A 24,602-nucleotide genomic window follows, 5' to 3' on the forward strand; every position below is an offset into this window, starting at 1 on the left:
GGGGCAAGTGTTGTCTTGGAGCAAACATCTAATAATCTGTTCGGGATAATTTACGGCTCATTAAATGCATGAGCTGTGCCAAAACATTTGGCGATGATGCTGTAGCGTAAAGTGAAAAAGTGAATCTTCGTTGCCTGACGACTGTGAAAGAGATATGCCTAACATGGGTGTCGAACTCGAAACTCGCGTGTGAGCCGTTTCGGTCGTAGTTGGCTCGCGACTAAAGCCCCGAGCGATGAATTATGGGCGAAATTTTGTAGAGCAATTGTCAACGCTGCGGAGTTTCTACTTTCGCGATATTCAGTCAGCAACGTAACACCCCGATCCTGCGATCGCGATGTTATGTCCGATTGATGGAAATAACTTTTTGCGGTAGTCTGGGGTATCATGCAGCTCATATATCTTTCGTTCTGGCACAGGCACTGTCATGATGGATGCAGCCTAATGAGATTAAGACCTGAACTAGTCTACCGTTCAGAATGACGTCTCTGTAAAGAAGTACTCATACCTCGCACGTCTAGAATCGTATGGAAATCGCGTGAAGCAGTATGCTGTGCGCCACACCAGGCCCATACATGAGAGGTACGCGTCGTTGGCTAGCAGAAAATCATCGTTCGACATTTATCCTACAACTGCAAAGGGAAACACAGAAAAAATGGCGAAAGCTGGATTCTTCTACACTGGTAATCAACACTTTTTTGTTTCGTCAACCGATGCCTTCCATGTACCATTTGAGAATTTCACGGTTCGAAATTCCTGCATATAGTTGAAAGTACATGCAACATTCAGATGCTTAGGAAACACTTTGTGGAAGTAAGGTAAAACCACACGTTATCTTCCACAAAGGTGACTCACAACTTGTTGGCCGTTGCGAAGAAATTTTCAAGTCAGTCTCGTTTTCAATAACACTTCCGTCTTGACCACCTCGGCGCCTTTCGCCAAACCTGGAGTTTACTTGCAAGAATCACCGGAACAAATTTGTCCCCTGTTGTTAAACGTTGTTTATCGGATCTCCTAGCTTGTGGTTTCTGTTATATATTGGCCACACAAAACATTGCTTAAATGATGGCTTGAGAGAGCATTCATTTAAAGTAAAAAAATAAAGCTCCTAACTCTTAAATTGCCAAGCATTTGGAAGAATGCTCAGATTGCTTTCCTCTATGGGATGGAACAATTGTAAAGGCTTCGAAGTGGACCCTCACAGAAGGCTTTTGAGAGAGACCCTATGCATAACCTCTTGGGAAAGTGCCAACCATCCGTAATCCTCGGTCCGGCCTTGAACAGACTGCTCTTTCTCCCGAACTGACCCCTTTTTGTCCTCATCTGGTTGTTTCTCTTCCCCTGTTGTGTATATATTTCCTGTATGTGAAGTAAAATTTTTAGCTGTGTTTGAGACTTCGTGTTTGTGTCTGTCCCATCAGGTTCCCTAGTCTCGAGGTTTTACATCATGCATCATCTTCATCAACTCGCTTGGTTCCTAGCCATTTTTTCCGTTGTCATATCCTTTCTAGTTCACACCACCTTGTACCTTGCACATTGCATCTGCGAAATTTTTACATGTGAAAATTACCGCTTGAGTAAGTGTCCGCACGCACGTTGCACTTCACTTTCGCCTGAAGTGAAAGCATTGTGGAAGGACTGATATTTTCTTCTATTTTTCTAGCTCAGTTAATCGCATTAGTTCAATTAACGCTTGACATTAGAACATGCCGTAGTGTATCTAAATGGCGTTTTGAGCATATAACTCGCATTCTTGTCTGGTTTACACTATTCATTAATTGCTAAACTACCACCTCGAGACACAAGTGGCGGTCTTCCTTTCTGAGAGATCCAGTCAAGTTCGGGCGCCCATACCAATCATATTTTATTGTAAATATATCGTTTCTACTTTATCAGTATCAATCGGAAGGGAAACTAAAAAGCCTTTTACCTTTTGTCTTAATCTTGGGAATCCCAACGAGTGGTGCCCACAAACTGCAAATAACTAAAATGAACCAGCAATCGCGATATCCGTCGAAAGCCGAGGATCGTTGTTGAAAAAGAAACAATTTCTCACGGGTTCAGGAATTTTGACAAATTACATCGGGAGAGCTACAACCCGCTGCATGCCAAACTGATTGAGGCGGTATGCCTGATTGCCAACAACAACATGTGAGTTATGTGATAAAGATTACTCACGTTATGTCTAATATGAAAGGAATCCTGCAAGAACGTTGCAAGAAACATGGATGGAAACGGGCGCAGGGTCGTCTGCTAGTGCTGGATGTCTCCCGAAGCATTTGCGCAATTTCTGCTGGCAAACGGAACGAGAAGCAGCGGCCCTGTGGGCGTTGCACACCGCCTATTTCGAAGCCATGGTCGCATTTTATTGTCTCCTCGACCACAGAGCATGGTACCAAAAAGTTCCATGCGAATTACTGGAATAGCTTTTGTGCGATTTTTTAACTTCGCTGCAAGAAGAGACGATGGATTGTGACAGCTTGGCGGCATTTCCTCTCTAGAAAAGTCATACGATAGCGACAAATGATTTCACGCCTCCAACATAGATGAGATGCCTGAGCGGCTGCCGCCTTGCACGGGCGTATCACTTAAGCTCGGAAGACACAACAAGAAGAAAGAAAATAAACGCAGTTGCCAAGCAGTGGAGGTTGTGGCGTTTAAGCATTCCACACTTTTATCAGGGTGGAACACTTAGAAACAGTGAAGCGTAAGGGAATTGTGAGACAGAGATGTCGTCCTCACGCAACACGCCTCAGGGTAGCCTTCATGGATGCAAAGTCATTCGTATGCCTTATGATCAATGCTTATGGTCAGGTCTGTATACTCAAAATGCATTCTCTCTGTCTCTCAAAAAACACGTCACTAGCGATTCTCACCATAGGGCACAAGAGGGCTAGTCGTGAATAGTCTGTTGCTTTTCGGCAATGTTCCTCAGCGTCGAACTACGAACGAATATTTCCGAAACAATTTTATCATACCACGAGAAACCTGCATTTCAAACCGAGAAACCAGACATGAGGAATCTTGACACTGGAAGGGATTCCACATGACCTGATTACAAAGGTGCTTACGTGGGTTCTTATACTTTGCGTGATCACGTTCTTCTCTCCGCGCAGGTGCTCAAGATCGCACAACCTGCTTTCAGTGCGGCAACTCCCTTTGCAGTTGGAGCGATGAGGAGCGACCCATTATCTGAACACGCCAGGTGGTACAGAGACTGTCCTTACGTCATTCTGCAGCTTGGTGATGAGGCTATCGAGAACATTAGACGGGAACACAACAATACACTCGCAGAGGTAATTTACCCTCCGCCCCGCGATAAAGCTGCCCAACGTAGAGGAATCTAGTGAATCAAGCGCATTGGTACAACCGCAGCGTGTACCAGGCTAATAGCATGATGCGCAAATTTGTACGTAGTAGCTGAGTTGGGGCAGGTTGCTTTGGGGTGTTTGTTTACATCCTTCTGTTCCTGTATTTGGTGGACATTTCACCCTGCAAGCACTCCTCCTTCACTGTGCATATTGAACATCCTAAGTTATTTTGTTCTAAATTTGCTAAAATTTGTTCGAATGCTTTACTTCGTTGTACACTGCACCTCGCGTTGTTGTTTTCGTCGTACGCATTTTCTGCATGCTTTCCTGCTGTGCGTAGTGTCCGTTCCTGGTGGTTTCGTTATAAGATTGCACCGAATGCTTTGCGGTTGGAACAACAACTTTATTTTGTCTCCGAAGAGTGGGGAGCTCATCGCCAGAGGCGATACTCTACTCCATTGCTGGTGGGATGCAGGGAATAAAATAACGAGCCCCTTCACAATAACGACCGAAGTCCGATGGTGTCCAGAAATGTCAAACGAGCTTTGAAAGCAGGTCGTTGCTGGGCTGGATTGGGCCAGGGACCAAGCAATTTCGATAGGGAGAAGGGCGAAGTCCAGCTGACGAAGAGACTCGGAGAGTGCCGTTCGAGTAAGGTTGGTAGTGGGGAAATGAAGAAGAATATGTCTCCAGATCCTCAAGAGCACCACGGTGGGCAGCAGAAGGGAGAGTCAACTTGTCTCAAGCGGTAACGCCACTGAGCTGTAAAGGCCAATTAAGGAGCGAGGGTGTCGCCAGGCGTCGCAGAATGGAACTGGGGTTTCCTTTAAGCAGAACAACACTAGTCCGTTTCCGATACGAGAGTGCTGCTTCTGCAGCGCTGTCTGCCTGCTCGTCCCTACGACACCACAATGGGCTGGAACCCACTGAGAACTAGCCTGTGGCCTGCTGCGTAGATTGGTGGATAAAGCCATTAACGCATCTGTGACTATGGGTGCGGATGGGCCTAGTATGTCGGAATTTTCAATTGCTTGAAGTGCAGATTTGGAAGTCTGTGAAGACTGCCCATTCCTGCGGTGTAAAATCAGCGATGTGTTGTAGAAAGAAAAGGATGGCATAGAGTTCCGCCGCTGTGGAGGAGGTTTGATGTGAAAGGCGTCCTGCGTGCACTACGCCTTCGGATGGTATGATTAATGCTGAGGCGGACTTGTTGTTTCGGGATGCGCCATCGGTATATGCTGCCGTAACCGTAGAAAACTTCTCGTCTACCAGAGCATGAAAAATAGGCTCGGAGGACTTGAGGGGGGACCTGATCTCTTCTTTTCCGGAAGGTTTTGGAAGGCGTACAAACGTAGGCGGTACCGGAACAAGACCAAAGGGCTTCCGGCGGTAAAATGTCCCTTAGCTATGAAGCCAGTGAGAGTCTGGCATGTCCTCTGCGCTACTCGATAGAAGTCGCTTTCAGGGCGGTATCGCATTTTCCTGAGGAGCGGGGCGACGGGGAATGTGAGCATGCAAACGGAGGAAGTACCAAAGCGTTTCACGTTGACGTAGAACCTCAATCAGGAGTTCACCAGCTTCAGCCAGTACTTGCCAGTTTCAGCCGTTCTTGGAACTCCGAGGCAGTGACGATGGCTTCGAGCAAACAGGGACCGAAGAGTACTTTAATGATATTGTTGATATCCTTGCGCAGTATAGGAAGGCTGTAAAGCACAGTCGCCCTCACCAACGCCGGTGAACTGCGAGAAGGGAACGCTGACCACAGCCCCATCCTGAGCCAGAGAGATTGTTGAATTGTCGGGGAGCTATCACTGCACTTTAGCTTCAAATTGCTTGATGTGCCGAGTCCCAGCGCAAGTCCGAGTCGAATACCGTGCCAAGGCAGCGGTGGAAGCGTACCCGGCTCAAGCTTCTTTGCACCAACCCAAAGAAGGAAATTGGGCGTTTAAATTGCGCGGAAATTGACTTCGCGCGTGAAAAGGGAGCTCGACACACTTTTTCGGGTGAAAGGTCCATCCCAAAGTGCACGAGGTACGTATGGACATTATTTAAAGCGAGCTGCAGACGGCGCTGTATATGGCTGGCGTGTTTTTTCCTACTGTCCAAAGGGCGACGTCATCTGCATACAGAGAAAACGACACTTTGCGAGGAATTACTGATTGTAGGCCCGGTCATCACCACGTTAAAAGAGTGTCGGGCTGAGAGTACTTCCTTGGGGGACTCCTTCAGGGAACGTGGATACTGAGAGCTTAGGCCTTGGGACGTACGGATAGCGACAGTTTGGTCTGTAAGGAAGTCTTCGAGCCGAGATGATGAGCCGACCGGATACTCCAAAGGAGCAAAAGGCGTGCAAGCACACAAACGTGCGATACGGTATCTAATGCACGCTTGATGTCGAGGAAAAGCGATACGACGATCCGTCGATGGGCACGAGCATGTTGACTGTAGAGACTAGGTTCGAGAACTGGATCCATGGATGGCTTCGGTGGGCGACGAAATCCACTCCATTACGTGAGGAAACCCCACGTTGTTATTCGAGCCACCAGTCGAGGCGATGCAAAACCAATTCTCTCCATCAGTTTGCCCGTACAGCTTGTCAGGCTCACAGGGCGAAAGGAGGATAGGGCATTTGGAGGCTTGCCTGGTTCATGATGGGAACAACAATGTCCTCCTTCGCATATATATCGTAAAAATCCTTGTGGCCAAGACGTATTATACACATGAAAGGAGAGCCCATTCGGTTTCAGTGGATACCTCATTCACAATTCTCATGAAAGTGACCAAAATTGCTCAATCCGAATCGACAATTTTGGACAAATACCATATTGAAAAGAACATCATCAAAGATGGTAGCAAAACTTACGCCAACGCTTCCCTGTCCTCTTTCTTAAGTTTTCGTGTTACTTTAGCTTTCATCCGGCGGTATTCCACAATGTCCGTAAGTTGCCCTGTCCGACGAGCCGTTCTTCTACTCGGCGACGTAATGCTCTAAACGCGGTTAATTGCTGGGGAAGACCGACATGGCCTGTTACCCTTTTAGAGCATGGCCAACCGCGTCCTGAATACCGCGGGTATTGCTTGCGAGAGAGCCTCTGTGGACATACCGGTGTGCACAGATGTTCTGAGGCCGGCACAAAAAAAAGTCCTCCAGTTTGTGAAAGAAATCAGTCCAGTAGTTCGTAAGAGGGGCAGTCTGTCGTGCGAAGTATTATAGAGGAAAATAATCGCTACCATCTAGTGTCGACGCCCATAGCGCACGGCAAGTGGCGAATTATGTCGGTTGTGATTTCCTCAGCGAAGTGGTTAGCTGCCCAGAACTGCACATAGTCTGATTCGTACCTGATGTCTGTCGTTGTCCGCTGCCGTAGGGTATGTAAAAACACATCATGTTAAATATTGACCTCTAACAACAATAAACCCGGCTATCTGTGAATCACATGTACAGGTACAGTACAGGGAGGACGTACAGGGAGTAGTAACGAGTAAGACAAAGAGAAGTTAGTATAGAGAATTTTAGGAGGAACCGTGTGGGGCATCGATCTGCGCAATCTGATCTCAGATTATCAATTATCATGTGTCAATAGGCACAAACGCCATTCTAGTAGGCGGCCCCCTCTGGAAAAGGAGTAATGCTACCCGTATATCAAGCGTATCAAAGTGGTTCTAACCTTATCAACACTTTGCGTTCCAGAGAAGCCTTGCAGAAAAGAACAAGTCTGACAAAGCAACAGAGTTCTTGGTAGTGAACCTAAAATCATCATACCTTGTCCGTCGTCTGACTCTACAGGGCATCAAACCGGACATCGTGGAGTTAGCGATACGCGCAAGACTTAACAGCACGGGTTGGTAGACGTGCTCGACGAGCAAGACCTACGCAGGGCGCTATGTGAAGTCGTATCTTTACCAGAAAACGTGAGAACAAGGGAAGTTCCAAGTGAGTACTGCGTCTATTTGCAAAGCATAAAAGACACTATGATAACTTGCGGATGTGACTCTGCTGCACCAAACGTGAAGAATGAAAACGGTAGCCGACAAATGTGGAAATTTTTGGCCTCCATGAGCATATACGACACGTTCGGAGCGCCGTCACTCTCGCAGCGTTTGTCGGATTAACGCCAAATTGTGCGTCCAAGTACGCTTGGAATAGTTCCATAATTGGCCAAGTCACACCGCGGTCCGGTGTTTAGCGGTTCGGAAATTCTGGGCGGAGACGCGTTCGCAACGGTGTTTTTGGGGTTCCTTTGGGGCCCTTTTTCGGACGGAAGCTCGCGTCCGACGATGTTATTTTTTTTGGAACCTCCTCCCCTTGATGTACAAAACGTTGACAAAATTGACCGTAGCTCTCTAACCTTAGGGGTTGTCGGGTTCTCGGTTTTCCGTGTTTGAACTCATCACAATACATGGGACGGGCGGCCGCATTTTCCTAAAAACCGCTCCAGTTGCAGGTACATTGTCGTGTGTAACATGGTTTTGAAGGTCTCGACGTGCTCTTTTCAATCGCGTTTATCCTGTAGGCGGGCTATAACGCACCCATCGCTGATCTTGAAAGACATAAAGTAAGTTAAGCGACAGGTCGTTGGAAAGCACTTTACTGAGTTGTGTTTACTGCGAAACAGGTAGGGTGTGCACTTCACCTATGCAACTCCAACGTCTGCTTCATGGCAGTGCAAGTTTTTACAACCGTGCCCTCGAATGTAACAAGCCAAATAAACTGGACAACGGAGAAAAGTTTCCTGGTTGTTTCTCCACTATGGTCGCGTAAAGATATTCGCTTGACGCACCTACATTTTTTCTAAGATGTACCGCTGTACCGCTTTCACAATGTATTCTCCCCGTTTGTGCCTAGCGTGTAGGTGGATTTTGGTTCCCCATTATCTGTCACTGGATGCACCCTGTATACTCCGCATCGTCATACGACCGCTACCCCAGTAGCGGGCTACTTTAACGTGGTACATAACCTCATGCTCTCTGGGCCCAGTATAAGCGGTCTCATAATTCCGCTGTGGCTCACACACTCATGTGGATATATGAACCACATGGGAATTGTATGGGACACGTTTATATGGGATTGTTGGATATGGAGATTCTCGTATGGGCCATACGGGACATACGAGCACCCAGTATAATCTATATAACCCATATGTCCATATGACACATATGCCCCATGTTCAATAATGCCGTATGCATGGGTCCCATATATATACGATGTGTTTTTTTTTTTTTTAACAGGTGCACTACACAAGTAATTTTGCGTCCTTAGGATGCGCAGATCTTGCAAGTCTTAAAATCAATAATGTAGGAACATGTATCTGGTCATTCGGAGTCCAGCAACTCAAAATGGGCGTAACCTTCATCCAATGTCGCATTTATAAGCGGACGCTCTCAGTGGTAAATAATACTGACATGGTCACGGTGAATGGGAAAAATACGAAATAAGTAACTAAAAATCGTCACGTTCTCATCGTCGTGCTGCGGTGGCTATAATCATGTCATGATGTCATGGAGTTACGACGACTGGGACGAATGAAACGAGAAATGCGCCCCCGAGATCCACTATTGTGCCTTCTTTCCATGGTCTCGTGTACTATGTAGATATTACGGGGAATGGAGCATGAAAATTCAAAAACAAATATGGAAAGTCACTAATATTACATCGCGCAACAGGAATAGCCATTACTCGAATTCAATACCGAACGATAATTTTCGTTTCCGTTTCTGTGTCCGGTAGTCTAGGACCGTGGTATGCGTTTCCGTTTCCGTTATCGTCACCATCTCCAATCTCTGTAGCATACCGTTTCTGTTTCTGTTATCATTACCGTTACCCTTCCCTGCCAATGCCCGACACATTAAACTTTTTTTCTGTCTTGGAATTCTTTTTACAAAAAGAGGTAAAGCAGAAATAAAGGAGGAAAGGCCAGCCAGGCAGCACGCCGGCTTGCTATTCCGGCATGAAAAAGGGCGTATGTCATGCTCCTGGGTTTTGTTCAATTCCTCCTAGGTCACACCCTCAAAAAAGATGCTAACAGGACATTCATGTAGAGTACACACATGCCTATGTATATCACGAGGAAACTCAGGAGGAGGAAACTACGAGGAAACTCACATTCGAGGAAACTCAGCTGTAATTACTTTACAGCGACATTACTTTACTTTACTTTCTCCGTTGCGATTTTCGACTTATCCCCTTATTGCATAGAGAGGCTCAATTATGGGTGATGGACGCTGCCAACACGTTTGTGTGGTGCGCTAACTTGCTTATCTGTCCTCATTGCCAAGTTCTCCGTTGAATTTGTTATCGAGAAGAGATGACCTTCGTGGAGACAACGAACTTCCGTAGTATATTTTGAACTTGTTCTCGTGGCATTATTCAACTATAAAGTTCGCATGTCGTCTTATTTTCTACTTCTAACGGGACAATAGCGTCACATTAGTATTGAGAGGCAGAAGGCACTGGGGGAGCGTCGGTTGACGTTTGGAAGAAAGAACATTAAATTGCTATGTATCATTCACGTTAGAAGATTGTGGTAGGGTCGGTAGATTTCGCGTAGTCGAGACAAATCAGTCTTTATTTTCCCATGAAGTGGCTGGTCGCGTGATCTGTTGTTCTTTATCCGACGCTCACCTCCAAGCGGAGTGCAACGTCAGCACGTAGGGTGCGTTTTCCGCTCCCTTATCACCTGGATGGTCATAAGAGGCGATCCGCCTGGATCCCTCTTATGGATGGGAGAAGCATCCTGACTTTCTGTGCCATGAAACTTCCGGTATAGACCAAGAAGTACGGACTGAAACGGTATCTCAGCGTTACTTGTGCTCGACTAGAAGGAACGTCTCATGTTGACGATGCTCGAGGCAGTTGCCTCTTTTATTGTAAATAAATCATGTTGCCACAACTTGATGTCTCGGCTTGTACCGGTGCTCCGGGCACGAAGACGTGTACCGTAGGTGCCAACTTGTAGTTGCTCCTCAACCGATATACACAACGCTTGTTGGTCATTAGTCTCTAATGTCATTGCATCGATGACGCCACACTGATACACGCACTCAAGATACGACGTTTTAAACAAAAACAAGTGTACTTCCACAAACAATCGTTGCATGTCTGCTGTGAAGATATCATTTTCATTTAAATCAAAGACATACCGTGACGGTGCACCAAGCAACGTGTTGTTCTTGAGCAATCGTCCCGTCTTCGTGACTTTGTAACGACGACTTCGTGGTGTTGATGCTTTGCGGTTTGCAGGAAAGACTGCAATGGAGGAGCCAACGCGGTATCCTGACGACCGCAAAGTTTCAGAAAGTGCTCTCCTCTCTCTCTGAGTCACACTCCTTCTGAAATCACTCATAGTTTGAAAAATACCCTTTCATTTGAAATGTAGAAGAGTAGTATGTTCGTGCAATATTCTTCGGGCTGAATGAGGATTCTCAACCGCGGTTAGTAGACTCGTCGTAGACTTAGAGCCGTACGGTTTAACCTTTAATATTTGAACGTCTCTTACAGAAGCTGATACAGGTGACTTGATCAAGTGCATCATCTGCAAGACGGGAGACAGACACATCATCTTCCTTCCATGCAGTCATCTTGTCTCCTGCAGTGGATGTGCCGCGTCCTGCACCGTCTGTCCCTCATGCGAGCGCAAGATCGCAACCACGAGGGAGGTTTTCTTGGCCTGAAAACATGGGAAAGCGATTGATATGCAAAAGGCCAGGACTGGCTCTCACGCAGCGTTACACCTCTCAACCACCGCCGCACGCCGGGGATATCCTGAAATTGCGGGAACACATCGAGAAAGCTGACAGAGCTATTAGACAGGTTTAAACTGTGACGTGCGACTGGCAACGCGAACGGTGGATGAAGAACGTTCCCCGTTGAACTGCCACTAAATACCAGAAAACAAGGTACGACGACGGCAGGGCACACCCGCGTGCACCTCTGATAGGTCGGGTAGCTGACGACGTGCGAAGTGTACGTAGCGAGAGGTGTTGAGCACAGGGTACGCCCCACTGGACGTCGACTGCCTCACGACGTAAAGCCACGAATCATTATAAATATTTTTATTATTGCAATTATTATGAATTAGAGAGCACGACATGCCGGCGCGGGTAGGCTTGTATAGAGTAAGACCCTGCATACAGAGCGTCCCAGCTAAATGCGAACGTATTTATAAACACACACACACGCACACGCACACACACACACACACACATATATATATATATACAGGGTGTCCCACCGAAAAAGGGCCAGGGGCTAAAAAAAGACGGAGTGCTGGACCCAAATGGAACCAATTGTACGTGTTTAGCAGTTGTGTGGTCTATCCAAAAATATTTTTGCATCTCCCCTTGTTAATTAATTAGCGGTGATTAATTTTCTCACTTTTCAATTATAAAAGCTACGAAGTTGTCTCAAAGAGAACATCTGATCTCTTCGATCGCCTGATACCAAAGCCATTTTCAGAACAAAAATCCGTTCGATAGATCGTTCACAAAATATTCGTGAAGCAACACCATTTTTTTCTTTATTTTGTTCGTTGCGCATCTCTAGAGGCGCGTCTTTCCTTCACCCCCAAAACGAGACGACGAAAGAGCACACTATCGCCTCTTGCGTCCTGGAAAAAGATTAAAAGAAAACAGAAATAGCAACCCAAGATAAGGGCAGTTGCGATAGAGTCACCCCATACATTTCTTTTTGTTTTGTTTCCGCAAGTTAAAACTCATCTTCGACGCATGAGGCGGCACTGTGCTCTTTCACTCTCTCACATTGGGAATGAAGGAAATACGCGTCTTCGAGGATGCGCAATGAACAAAATAAAGAAAAAAATGGTGTTCCTTCACGAATTTTTTGTGAACGATCTATCGAACGGATTTTTGTTCTGAAAACGGCTTTGGTATCAGGCGACCGAGGAGATCAGATGTTCTCATTGAGACAACTTCGTAGCCTTTATAATTGAAAAGTTAGAAAATTAATTACCGCTAATTAATTAACAAGGGGCGATGAAAAAAATATTTTTGGATAGACCACACAACTGCTAAACACGTACAATTGGTTCCGTATGTGTCCAGCACTCCGTGTTTTTTTTAGCCCCTGGCCCTTTTTCGGTGGGACACCCTGTATATATATATATATATATATATATATATATATACTTAGGACAAATAGGTTAATATATCAGACGGCTACGAAGTTGAATAAAAGTGAGATAATAAGATTTGGACTACAGATTACAGGAACGTTAACAAAAACTAATTTATTTAATGGGCAATCTAACACATAGCTTAAAAAAAGAATGGTCGACGTTTCGACAGTGGCACTGTCTTCATGAGGACATGATGAAGACAGTGCCACTGTCGAAACGTCGACCATTCTTTTTTTAAGCTATGTGTTAGATTGCCCATTAAATAAATTAGTTTTTGTTAACGTTCCTGTAATCTGTAGTCCAAGTCTTATTATTTCACTTTTATATATATACTTATATATATATATATACTACAAAATTTAGGTTCGAACGACCAGGATGTTGAATATAGATAGGGGAGAAAAGACACCAGAGACTGAAGTAGGGAGTAGGGGAAAGTTATTTATTAAGCTGGCATTTAAACTAAGGGTCTGGGGAAGTCTACGTTTCGCTCCGCTTCTTCGGGACTGAGAGGAAAATCTATGTACAAGGTCTTTTAAAAGGTTACAAAAGGCATATAACGCATATATATATATATATACATATATATATATATATATTTAAAAGGCATAAACGCATATATATGTATGTATATGTATATATAATGCAGGAAAAAAAGCAGTTAAAGAAACAAGGAAATGACACCGGACGTGTTTGAAATTCAAAATTACAGATTAACATGTCTTCTATGGCTGCACGCAGAGAAACAGGTGCTCATGGAACGATGCGACAGCACCAGATGATACGTGTTTCGTCGTGTTTGCGGCTCGTCAGCTCAAGGTAGCTGCACATCGTTCGGAATTGGCAAATCAGGGGTCGCTCAGCGAGCGACCTCTGGTCCCTTTGTATTTCAAACTTGGGTTATTTCAAACAGGATTGAGGTTAGGTTAGATTACGTGATTACATATTTCATGTATCGAGAGGACCCATGTACACTGTGCATCCGTCGTAACTGAGGTTATTTTTTATCAGGTGGATACGTATTCCATGTGTCGAGAAAGGTCATGTAGATTGCGCATCCGTCTGATTGACGTTAGGTTAGATCACATGAATACATATTTCATGTGTCGAAACGGCACATGTTGACTGTCATCCCGATTATCTTTGATTTGCCTTATTTATCCCATGTTTCATATCGTGATACTCATATTCTCAGTGTCCAGGACATAATAACATATGGCGTTCTAGATTTGACCTATCGGATTTTAAAACTTGATCTAACCTTGCCTAAGATAAATTTTTACAATTTGAATTCAAGCTCGCGTACTAGGGCAGGAGCAGGTGGAATGTTAAATATACCAAAGATCAGTACAAATTACGGCAAGCTGTCGTTTTTGTTTCGTGGTGTTTGTAATTGGAACCTGTTGCCGCCTGAAATAAAAAATGTATGTTCTTATTCATCTTTTAGAAACCAAGTTAGAAATGTATTGATAATTGACAGTTGCTGATCCTTCTGTTTCCTGTCATGTGGGGTGCATCATTATTTATTTATTTATTTATTTTATTCTATGTTATTGTTTATTTATACATACATATATTTATATTACCGCCGCCATGCCAGTACTGGACAGCTGTTTCAGCCTTGCGGCTTTCAGTGAGTGAGTTATCTCAACCTGACGGGAGGAATCACGTGTTACGTGACCTTCTGACGCCATCCACTCAAACGTTGCCTGCCTGCGTACTGTTGGTGAGGCCCAACAAGGCCGAAACAGCTGTCCAGTACTGGCATGGCGACGTTTGAGTTACAGACATATGTTATACGTACAGCCAAAGAGCTCCGGCTATTTTTTTTTTTTTTCATTGTATACTTCACTGGCTTTGCTCTGGGCTTTTAGTGAGTGAGTTATCTCACCCTGACGGGAGGAATCACGTGTTACGTGACCTTCTGACGCCATCCACTCAAACGTCGCCTGCCTGCGTACTGTTGATGAGGCCCAACAAGGCCGAAACAGCTGTCCAGTACTGGCATCGCGACGTTTGAGTTACATACATATGCTATACGTGCAGCCGAAGAGCTCTGGCTATTTTTTTCCTTTTATACTTCACTGGCTTTGCACTGGGCTTTCAGTGAGTGAGTTATCTCACCCTGACGGGAGGAATCACGTGTTACGTGACCTTCTGATGCCATCCACTCAAATTTTGCCTGCCTGTGTACTGTTGATGAGGCCCAAAAAGGCCGAAACAGCTGTCCAGTACTGGCATGGCGACGTTTGAGTTACAAACATATGCTGTACGTGCAGCCAAAGAGCTCTGGCTATTTTTTCCTTTTATATATATATTTATATATATTTACATTATGATATTATTGTTTTATTTTATTTATTTGTTTCCTGGACTGTATTATTTTCATGTATTATGATTTGTGCTCTTATTATGTTTAACGCACTTTTCAGGGAGGAGCCTTCAACCGGGTGTTTTCCCTCTGGCTCCTCCATGTCTATGGTCTCCAGTTGTGATATATTTTGTGTAGAATGAAATAAAATAAATGAAAATAAAATGAAATGAAATATGCCGCGCGTGTGGCCATGAGAATTACGGAAGTTGATGTACAAATATATGTGATGTGTAAGAAAAGGGGTGTGCTTTCTATGATTCCATGTACAAGACCGCGCGAGAATTCTCCCTTAGCTATGGGTATAACCTTGACGTAGGGGCAGAATAAGTACACAAATTCGGTTAAACTGACAACGAACAAAATGTCCAAACAGTTTCCTGCTTTAAAGGATAAAGATTATGTAACATTTTGCACATTCACACAAATATGGCATATGTCATCAAGTAGATAAAAAAGAGTTAGCTTGAATGAACCACCTGAAATTAAAAAAAGAAAAAGTACATAAGGTGCTGAACAAAACGACATATGCTCTTGTTTGATGATGATTATAAGATATATCCTGTCAACCAGACTTTTTTTTTCGTATATTCCCCTGGTGAAAAATCCAGTATTACTGGTCAGACCGGAAACCACTCTCCAGTGTTAGACCGGATTATTAACATACTGTCAGACCGGACTGGTCACTGGCAATTTCTACCCGTGGCACATGCTAGATGCTCTTTGGTGCAGTTGTCAGTCCATGTTGAGAAAGCTCGTGCCAACGTGTTGTTGTTTGAGGAAGGAACAGACACGCAACTCACATTTACTATTCTTTTATTTTCTTCGCCTCCCCTGACGAGCAACATCAGCGAAAAAATCGCTCAGTGTCCTACGGACACACTTTAATCTTGTATCCTTCGGGACTTCACTAGGATGGTCGGCAATATATTTTGACTGGCCATCTGAGAAATAGAGAATTGAACTCAGACCTAAGTTGCAGACATATGCACAATGTCAGGGGAAAATGCTGCCTCTAGAATTCATACAAAAAGTATAACCATGCAAAGGTTGGAGACTTGTGCACAAAAATGAATGCACGGCTGCTCCTATGCGTGTATGGTTGCCCAGTTGGAAAGAGATGAGGACTCACTTGCAATGGCCTGCACCTTTGCAGGTGTTGCCGGGGCCTTCACACTGGTTGTTATACCTGGCCTGCGGCACGGCTGGCCTGTCATGTTTCTGGTGCCCAACTCCTCAGTGGTCCAAAAATATCTAGCCAGATCCTTGACTAGCTTCGAGTCGGTGGTGCCACGCTGGATGTAGGCGAACTTATCCATGGGGATCAAATGCCCATCCCCCAGGTGAACCTAAAAAGTAGTCGCATGGCCAGATTGCATAAAATGGACTGTTCTGATCTAATGGAGCTCAGTGCCTGACATCATGTTATGCACTCATATTACGGTAGTGCTACAGTTGTGCTAGCTTGAACCATTTGTTGCCTTAGCTGTGAATTTGTCTGATATAACAGCAACAATTTTTTGGGAAATATAGCTCTTCAAATTTGCACCACAGAGCTTCACAGGGATAAGAGGAAACTGGTAGCTACACTTGTGGTACAAATAGGTGGTACATCAAAAGTGGGACTTGTTTGGAACAGAAGTACCATAAATAGTTTCAGGTTTCCAGTGGCCGCTCTCCCTGTGAAGTGTTCTGGGAGACCTTTGTGAAACACTCTGTACAGTGTTGTCCCTTTAACACAAACACAAAGGGACCTAATATATTTGTTCTTCTTATCAGGAGCTCAGCTTAACAGAATTGCCTGAGTTTTTCAACCGCTAAGTCTACATTTGCAATGTGTCAACTAATTAAATGAATTACGGTATCATTGCCTGTGCTGGGTAGGCACAGACGAAGGAAACATGAGTGCTGTCTCATAATTTGCATCTAAATGCCATAAAATTGGGACTTTGTACTAGATGGCACTCTTTGCACAGTTTCATTGTCTTTGCTATACGAAAAAATGCATCAGAATTGGATTTGGGCAAATGCTTACAAGAAATGCCTGCTGAAATGTGACCTGCAAAATAAGCTTTCTGCAGTTAAACCATCATTAGAAACGAAAGCATTTTAGAGAGTGTCCCATCCCGTTAACTGGATATTGCATTTCAAAACAGGTGCACCACGGTCGTCGTCTTCCTGCAATTTCAAGCACTGCAATTGGCAAGACACCCACTCACCACCCCCATGCATCTAAACTTGCCGTACATCGTAATGCTTGAACGTTGCAAAATACCCTAGTGGAAATAAATGTTATCCGACTGTAAAACGCACCGTCACGCGCAGGTAAATACCAACTGCGACCTTGGACAACACCACACCACGACAACACGTTAACATGACTTGGACAGACATAGAAAACCCGTGAATTTGAGTAGTTATCGTATACGAAGCAATCAAGCATTTCGGTTGTTTCGAGACCGTGAAATCGGGAGCTCCGGAATTTAAACTCGCCATAAGTTCATAAACTCGATCTGACAGGGAGTGAAAATGTTTAGTACGAACAAAAAGGACTCAAAAGGGAATAGTCAGCAGTATGCCTGTCAACTTCCTATAGAATGGAAAAAAAGAAAGAAGTCTGTCAATGGAAACTGTTCTCCTGAAATAAGGCGATGGCTCTGTGCAATGAGGTCATACGAGAAGGACGTTTTGAGGGAGGTAGTTCCGATACGGGATAAAACTAGCAGGTCCTTTTGAGCAAGGTCATTTGAAGAAGGGCAATGTGAGAAGGGAGAATTGAGAACAGGTAGTTTCGATAACCATCCTTCAAATAACTCATACCTTCCTATCAACCACTGAGTACATTTCATACTGTATTTCTTCTAGTTGCAGATGTTCCCTGGTTGGAGATGGCCTCATCTCCCCTGGTTGAACTGAGGAAGAAATTAACGAAACAAACATTGTGGGCTTTTTACTGTATGCATCTTGCACTGAAAACTCTGGCCATAGCGCAGAATTAATGAAGAAGTACATACCCGTACAGGCTGGACGAGCAAGAGCCCCAGAAGTTGATGCCGAACGACTGCCTACGAAAGTAGAGGGTGAGGGAATTAGTAACAAAAATTCCAGCTACTGATTGTGTGCCCACCTGTGAACATAGGAGGAGTACGAGTGGAGTCGACTGGGCAAGCAGTTCCCTGATCAACTGCAAGACAAGAACAAAAAAGCTATTTGAACTTACCAGTACACATGAGCTATGTAGGTATACAAACAAAGTAAAATACAAAGGAAGATGAATTCGTGATGCATGCTGTACAGGGTCATTTATGTATTACGAACACAATACATGCCCTACTTGGGACGCTCCCATACACCATTTTCCACACAGAATACATGTCCGACCAACCAAAAATTTGTTACGCACGCTTCTATTACACTCCCCATTGTACATTGATCATGTTTGGAAATGAAGTGTCGCTGACGACGAACATGGAGAGGGAATGAATGTTTATTTAAAAACCGCATTATATAAAGAAAACATGTGACTTAGCTTCCACGTATCAGACTATGTGCCACATTATCGGAGGCCCCACAGCCAATGCACGGTCTACATTCTCCGCTAGTGGAGATATATGCCTGAGTGTTCCCATTTCAAGAGCAAAGGGAATGGCTCAACCCAAGGTTCCAGCTACCACGACAACGGCGACGTACCCGCAGGCCGACGTCATGCGTGACGTTACATGAGAGTGGAGCGCAGGTTTCGTAGTCTGCTATTACGGCACGTCTCGAGAAATTCCTCGAAAACGACTTGGTTATTCTGAATGAAACTTTGACGGTTGTATGTGTGTATGTTGTTTGTTTGACGGTGTATGTGAATATAGTTTGGCTAAGTTTCGGAATCGCCCCAGCTGTACGAGACTAGTCTCTTTGAAGGCATGCTTGCATTAAAAAAAGCTGTGCACTTTTGTTGAATTACTAAATCCAGCTGGGTGGGAAATGATATTGGGAACACCAGTTCTCTGATTCATACATTTCTGATAAAATTATTTCGACATATTAGGCAGGACACCACATGCTATGTGAAAGCTCACCAGTTATGATGGGCAGGGCGTCACTGTCATTCTGAAGGCCAAGACACTCTTTGTCTGTGAAACAGGAGGAGGTCTGATTAATGAGAAAATATCCTAAAAGGCAGACACCTTGTTACTGTCACATTTAGTTTGCTATAAAGGACTGCAGGAATACAGCAGGCTGCAAGGTGCACACTTACCAGATACGAGTGCATGTTGTACCACGTCCTCTGAAACAGATATCTTGAAATCATTACACTGGAAGAACTGTGGAGAGGACCTGGTGGCAGTCCACCATTGACACCACTCTGTGCCTTGGCACAATGCACAAGTAGCAAATAGAAAGACACTTGCCATGCAGAGAGATGTCCTGAGGGCAAATGTTCTGTGACACCTCTGAAACAGACATATTCAAATCACTGCAACATAATTTACAGAAGAGAGCAACGGCCAGCATGATTCCATTCTCCAGTACAATATGTGGGTTAACAAACATGGCGATGATAGGGAAAAAGCAGAACAAAAGAACTTGCCAGCCGGAGACTCATGTGGAGGAGCAAATGTCTGTCGAGCGTCTGCAACACATATTGAAATCACAATAAACATCACACAAAAAGAACAGGGTCCCAGTGCCGTCCAGGATGTGTATTCCCGCAATGCGTTCCCTATAGTAGGCAAGCTACAAAATAAATACTAACCAAGTGGCCATGCAGGTTGAGGAGCTGCTTCTGCAGCAACTTGTCGTGCCACCTCTGAAACAGGAACATTTATATTAGTACAACTCAAACATCTTCAGGCAGATATAAACATCATCACAACTTATTGTAGTGCCTTGTTACAGCATAATTAGAGAGATTTTTGGTAAAAGTAACAAAAATGCATCGTAAAGGTTTGGCAAAAAAAAAATTGTAGCAAAATTCCTGTGCAAACAGTGTAAAAGCAAAATTGAAGCGCCACACACGGCTAAATGATGCGGGCTGACAGAGCATGGATAAACTCCAGCCCACTCAGGTAGCATTATGCAGCCTGAACTGTCCCACATATGTAATCACTTGACAATTTTGTCTGGCAGGGCAAGGGTCAGACGACTTGTTTTTTCCTGCTCCTCGCGAAGCCGCTTTCTCAGCCGTGCAATTGTTGCATCCTTCTCAACCAGTAAGTGTTGTGGTACAACACTCTCATCTGAAGACGTTGAGTCGTCCCCAGAACAGGAACGGTTGCGTTTTCCATGTCCCTGAATATGTGGTTCAATTCAGTGAGACATGAAGCAGCAACACAAGTCACTTTACTTAATTTTTTGACTGCACGGCCCCCTTGGCCGGAGCATGAAGCTATGTCCCTTAAACGCTGCTTTTTTGCACTCTCCTTTGCCTTTCTTGTGTCAGAACCAGACTTCTGATGACAAAACATAAATAAAAGAATTACATAAGCACTGAAATCCACTAGCAGCGCGCAACAGAGAACAGAATATGCAATATAATGAGTAAAGTGACATATGACGAAATCAACATGGAAGAGAAGGTAACAGGATGGTGGTAATAGTAATGGATGGCGTAAAAATTACAGAACATCAGAACAGCATGATGATACAAAATGATTGAATCTCCTCTCCAAGCTTAGTACCTGCTAGCCTCCGAGCAGAGTACTACGAAGGAGCTTCTAGGAATAAGACTACAGAAACACAGCAAGACCATGAATGCACTAATTGTACAAAAACCTTGGGCAATTAGGAAGGTACCTTCTTGTCACTCGCAGGATGGTAATCCCTGCTGCAGTGAAAAAATCCTTGGTATGGGCAGCTTTTTGCTCTTTATCTTCAAGGTTATGGCAGCTTTGGAACCTGGAACAACAAAGGTGCAGTCAATAACGTCAATTTTACACTGGTTATATGCATCTTGTTTCCTAAACACTAAACACACTAAACAACGGTATCAGGTTAACAGAAAATGATAACGTAAGTTCCAAACATCCTGGCGCAAATGTGGTTAGCAAACTCGCATTGGTCGAAAGGCATAGCTTCCAGTGCACGAGACGGCTCTTGAGTGCAGCGTATGCCTTACGGAATTGTTTGCCCTTACAACTGGCGGATACACTCCGGCAGATGAGTGATTTACTGGCAGCAGCTCTATGAAGGACCAAAAGCAACACACATGCGCGAAATAAGTTTGTTTCGGGACGCTGAACGCGTGATCACATACCTCGTGGAATGTATAAGGCGACGACATACAGAACACAAGCATCACCGCAAGACAAAGTCAAAGTGCAAAACTCTTATACATTACCAGCCAGGTCCAATATTTCTACCGGGTAATATTCTTCATCGCTGCCATCTCCTTTCGTAGAACACCAGTATACCATACGGTGAGAACTGTCAAAGTCGGTTTCACTTCGAGGGCGAAAATCCCGAATCAGAGACACCGGTACAATGGCCCGGACGTCATCCTGCACGTAGCAAACGTACGCGTGTATGACAGGACGATAAATGACAGGATTAAACGCAGCAGACGTGAACATACACAACCACGCTTTTCACCAGGACGCTGCCATGTTTATAGCTTGTGAGGGAGCACAAGGGCGACGCCAAGCGTTGGACTTGTCAGAGTTTGTCACAGTATTTATTTGGTTTTATTTTTATTTAGTTTTTCGCACCTGTGAACCTATTTTTGGGATCTGCCCTGCGTCAAAAGGGATTAGGTGCATGTTACTGTACACTACAGTTACGGATTCGAAACGGCTAAGTTGTGTGATGACATACATTAATATCGTTATTGTTAGTTTTCTTTGTTTCCTTGTTATGTGCCTTTCTTTTACACATACAGTGACCAGCTGCAGTACACGAAATCAGCATTGCGTTATATGCTCCATTAGCGGCGGCCGCGGTGGCGCTTGAATTTACATCCGGCAACAGTTTTTAATGACCGCGCTACCTAGCTTTTTCGTTGTGTATGGTTGTCATCTCATTCAATCGCATTGAATTGCATATCTTTGCTCCACCTGTTGGGTTGTGCGAGGAATCTGCTAAAGTATTGTGCTGTGCCACTCGTTATGATATTCGGAAACGATGGCTACTGCGAATGATGAATGCGCAAGTGGAACGCCGAAACGCTGCAAGACTTACCTGAATGCAAATTCCCCTTTTGTCGTTCCTGCGTCAACGTTACGCTACAGGCGTGTCCGCGAGGAACGAAACACCCACGAAGGGCGGTCACCGGGAGACGATCAGTCGGATGGTGATGCTACAAACAGTGTTGTCGGGACGGTGGGGCATGCAGCCTGTGAAGGGAGCGAAGCTGTCACCGCAGCATATCCGATCATGCCGAAGAAGACGAACGAATTCTGGAGACGGATGATTACAGTTCCGGTGAGGAAGACGAAGAAACAGATCCTTTCAGAGACTTTCCTAGGAATGTGTCAGAGGAAGAAGTTCTAGCTACGTGTATTGATGAATTCGGCGCAGAGAGGCTGCCACATTCATCAACCACAAAGGCAGGAGCTGTTGCGATGCTGATGTCAATTGTGGTCAGCAATGGATTGACGTGGAAGGCGCTGGGCGATCTTATTTCCTTCATCAACATGCTCTTTCAGCCAGAAAGTAATATTCTACCACGAAGTAAATACATGTTCAGAAAGCTATGAACAAACAAAACGAAGGAACAGGCCAGGTCTTATCATCTATGTGGAGCATGCGATTCTCTTTTTGATGACAACAATCAGGCTGGTGCACACTGCCAAATATGTGGAGAGCGTGCGAACCCAAAGGGCAGCAGTCAACGTCTTGTCATGTTTAGCATGCAGAAACAGCTGAAGTATGTTGTGGAGAAGACCAAACAAGAGCTGCATAGAAGCATTGCTGAAACTAACCCAGCTGCAGGCGTAATAAGTGGCATAACATCTGCTGCAGGATATGACACATTGAAAAATACAGTGGGGTTCTGTCGCGGTGACTTGACTTTGACGGGGAACACTGACGGAAGCCCACTTTTCGAGTCATCTAACACGTCAGTGTGGCCTATTCAGTTTGTGTTGAACGAATTGCCGCCACGCTCGCGCTTCAGGAACTGCATCCTTGCTGCCTTCTGGTTTGGGAAACATCATCCAGATATGTCGGTCTTCCTAACAAAGTTTGTCGAGGAGGTCAACAGCATCGGCCCACTTCTCTGGGAAGCAGACGGGCACTGCTACTCATCGCGAATATTTGTACTGTGTTGTGCAGTTGACGCACCAGCAAGGCCAGCTGTCCTCAACATGAAGCAGCACAATGGATACAGTTCCTGCACGTGGTGCTTCATAACATGTGAATACATTGACAGTAAGTATGTTATTATTACATACATCATCGAACAGTACAGGGAGCCATATTGCTCCTCTACTTTCTGCTTAAGATGTACTCTGCGGCGGGCCTAGGGGGATACCTTTATCATAAAGAGTAGTTTTGTTCGTGGATAAGAACATTGCGAGAATATTTGGGCTCTTGGCAGACAGTAATTTGCCCGTGCACTGTTTCAGATTGTGCACGATACATCAGCAGCTCTCCAGTAGAAGAAAGGACGTCTGCATTGGTGGTTCGTGATTGCCATCTTGCACTTGAGCTGGACACCGACATTAACGGTGTAAAAGGCCCAACGCCAATGATGAATCTGCCAGGTAAGGTTTCCGTCTCAGGTATTCCTTTTTTACTCTGCAATAATCCAAAGTTGAAATGATAGAATCCTGTCACCATTACGGACTTGCTACCTTGCACTTTCATTTTGTATTGACTACTGTTCTCGCATGAAATGTTCACTCAGTTTCATGCACTTGCACTTCTTGACACAGCGCATTACATTCTCAGGGTTCGACCTTGTGCGTGGATGTAGCGTCGAATACATGCATTCGGTACTACTTGGTGTTACTGGGCAAGTCAACGAGTACCTTTTCAGCTCATCACACTCTTCGGAACGTCAGTACATAGGTATTCAAATATCTTTCACATTTCATTTGGTATAGAGGAAATGCCTTCCAATATACAATATGCAGGTCATTTTTCTCTAGCAATGTACTTGAGTGCGGAGTGAGAACGAGTCATTACAGGGGCACTAAAATACAAAAACAAGTTCACTTCAAATTACATTACACGCTATGTTAATTTCGTACTTGTTATCGTTATTCAAAACTTGATTGCATTACGGAGCTACAATCAAAATTATACCTGACTATTCCTTGCTTCTGCGCTAAGCCGTGAACGTCGTTTCAGCTCGTGCATCGGCATTTTTAGTCCATGCTGCGCGTGCCATGTCATAGAGCAGTCCCGGTGAAAAACAAATTGCGTGTTGCGAAGCGGGCTGGCGTCGCCGTCCAGAGGACGTGAAGATAAAGGTTGTCAGTGGAACATCCACGAGAACTGTTGTGGGCTACAATTCAGGGAATCGGTATTGAAAAATGCAGCAGTGTGCATCATGTCGCTCATATATAGAACACTACAATCGGATGCGTTTCAAATCCACGAGGCAACGATAGGTATGTGCATGCTTCTCCTGCTGTCTCGTTGGATGCCGCCAATCTTTTCCTCCGGCGGATCTCATTCGTTGCCGCCAAAGACGACTCTGTTTTCATAGTGGTGTTCTTCTTAACGGTAGCGTTCTGTGAAGTAATTTTGCTTGCATCACACTAATTGAAACACGCACTTTCATTTGAGAGCAAATTGTTTTTGCATTTCAGTGCCCCTTCAAATTTCTAAAAAAAAAACACGCTTGTCAAA

At 44.7% G+C, this 24,602-nt stretch overlaps 1 protein-coding gene and 1 long non-coding RNA gene across 2 annotated transcripts; one reads left to right on the top strand and one right to left on the bottom strand.

Moving 5' to 3' along the window:
- Positions 1-462: 462 nt before the first annotated feature.
- On the top strand, positions 463-11,471 carry LOC135374079 (uncharacterized). The gene is made up of 4 exons (XR_010416747.1): positions 463-683; positions 3,117-3,296; positions 7,003-7,245; positions 10,810-11,471. It is a non-coding gene; the product is annotated as an uncharacterized LOC135374079 (long non-coding RNA).
- Positions 11,472-17,454: 5,983 nt separating this feature from the next.
- LOC135374076 (uncharacterized) lies at positions 17,455-19,361 on the bottom strand. Its single transcript, XM_064607076.1, has 6 exons — positions 19,301-19,361; positions 19,066-19,179; positions 18,887-18,940; positions 17,944-18,000; positions 17,831-17,881; positions 17,455-17,728 (listed from the first exon to the last, which is right to left on the bottom strand). The coding sequence occupies exons 1-6, from the start codon at positions 19,359-19,361 to the stop codon at positions 17,631-17,633; spliced, it is 435 nt and encodes a 144-aa protein (XP_064463146.1). The 3' UTR covers positions 17,455-17,630.
- Positions 19,362-24,602: the final 5,241 nt, after the last annotated feature.

Source organism: Ornithodoros turicata, unplaced genomic scaffold (genome assembly GCF_037126465.1).
Source record: "Ornithodoros turicata isolate Travis unplaced genomic scaffold, ASM3712646v1 Chromosome42, whole genome shotgun sequence".
Lineage (NCBI taxonomy): Eukaryota > Metazoa > Arthropoda > Arachnida > Ixodida > Argasidae > Ornithodoros > Ornithodoros turicata.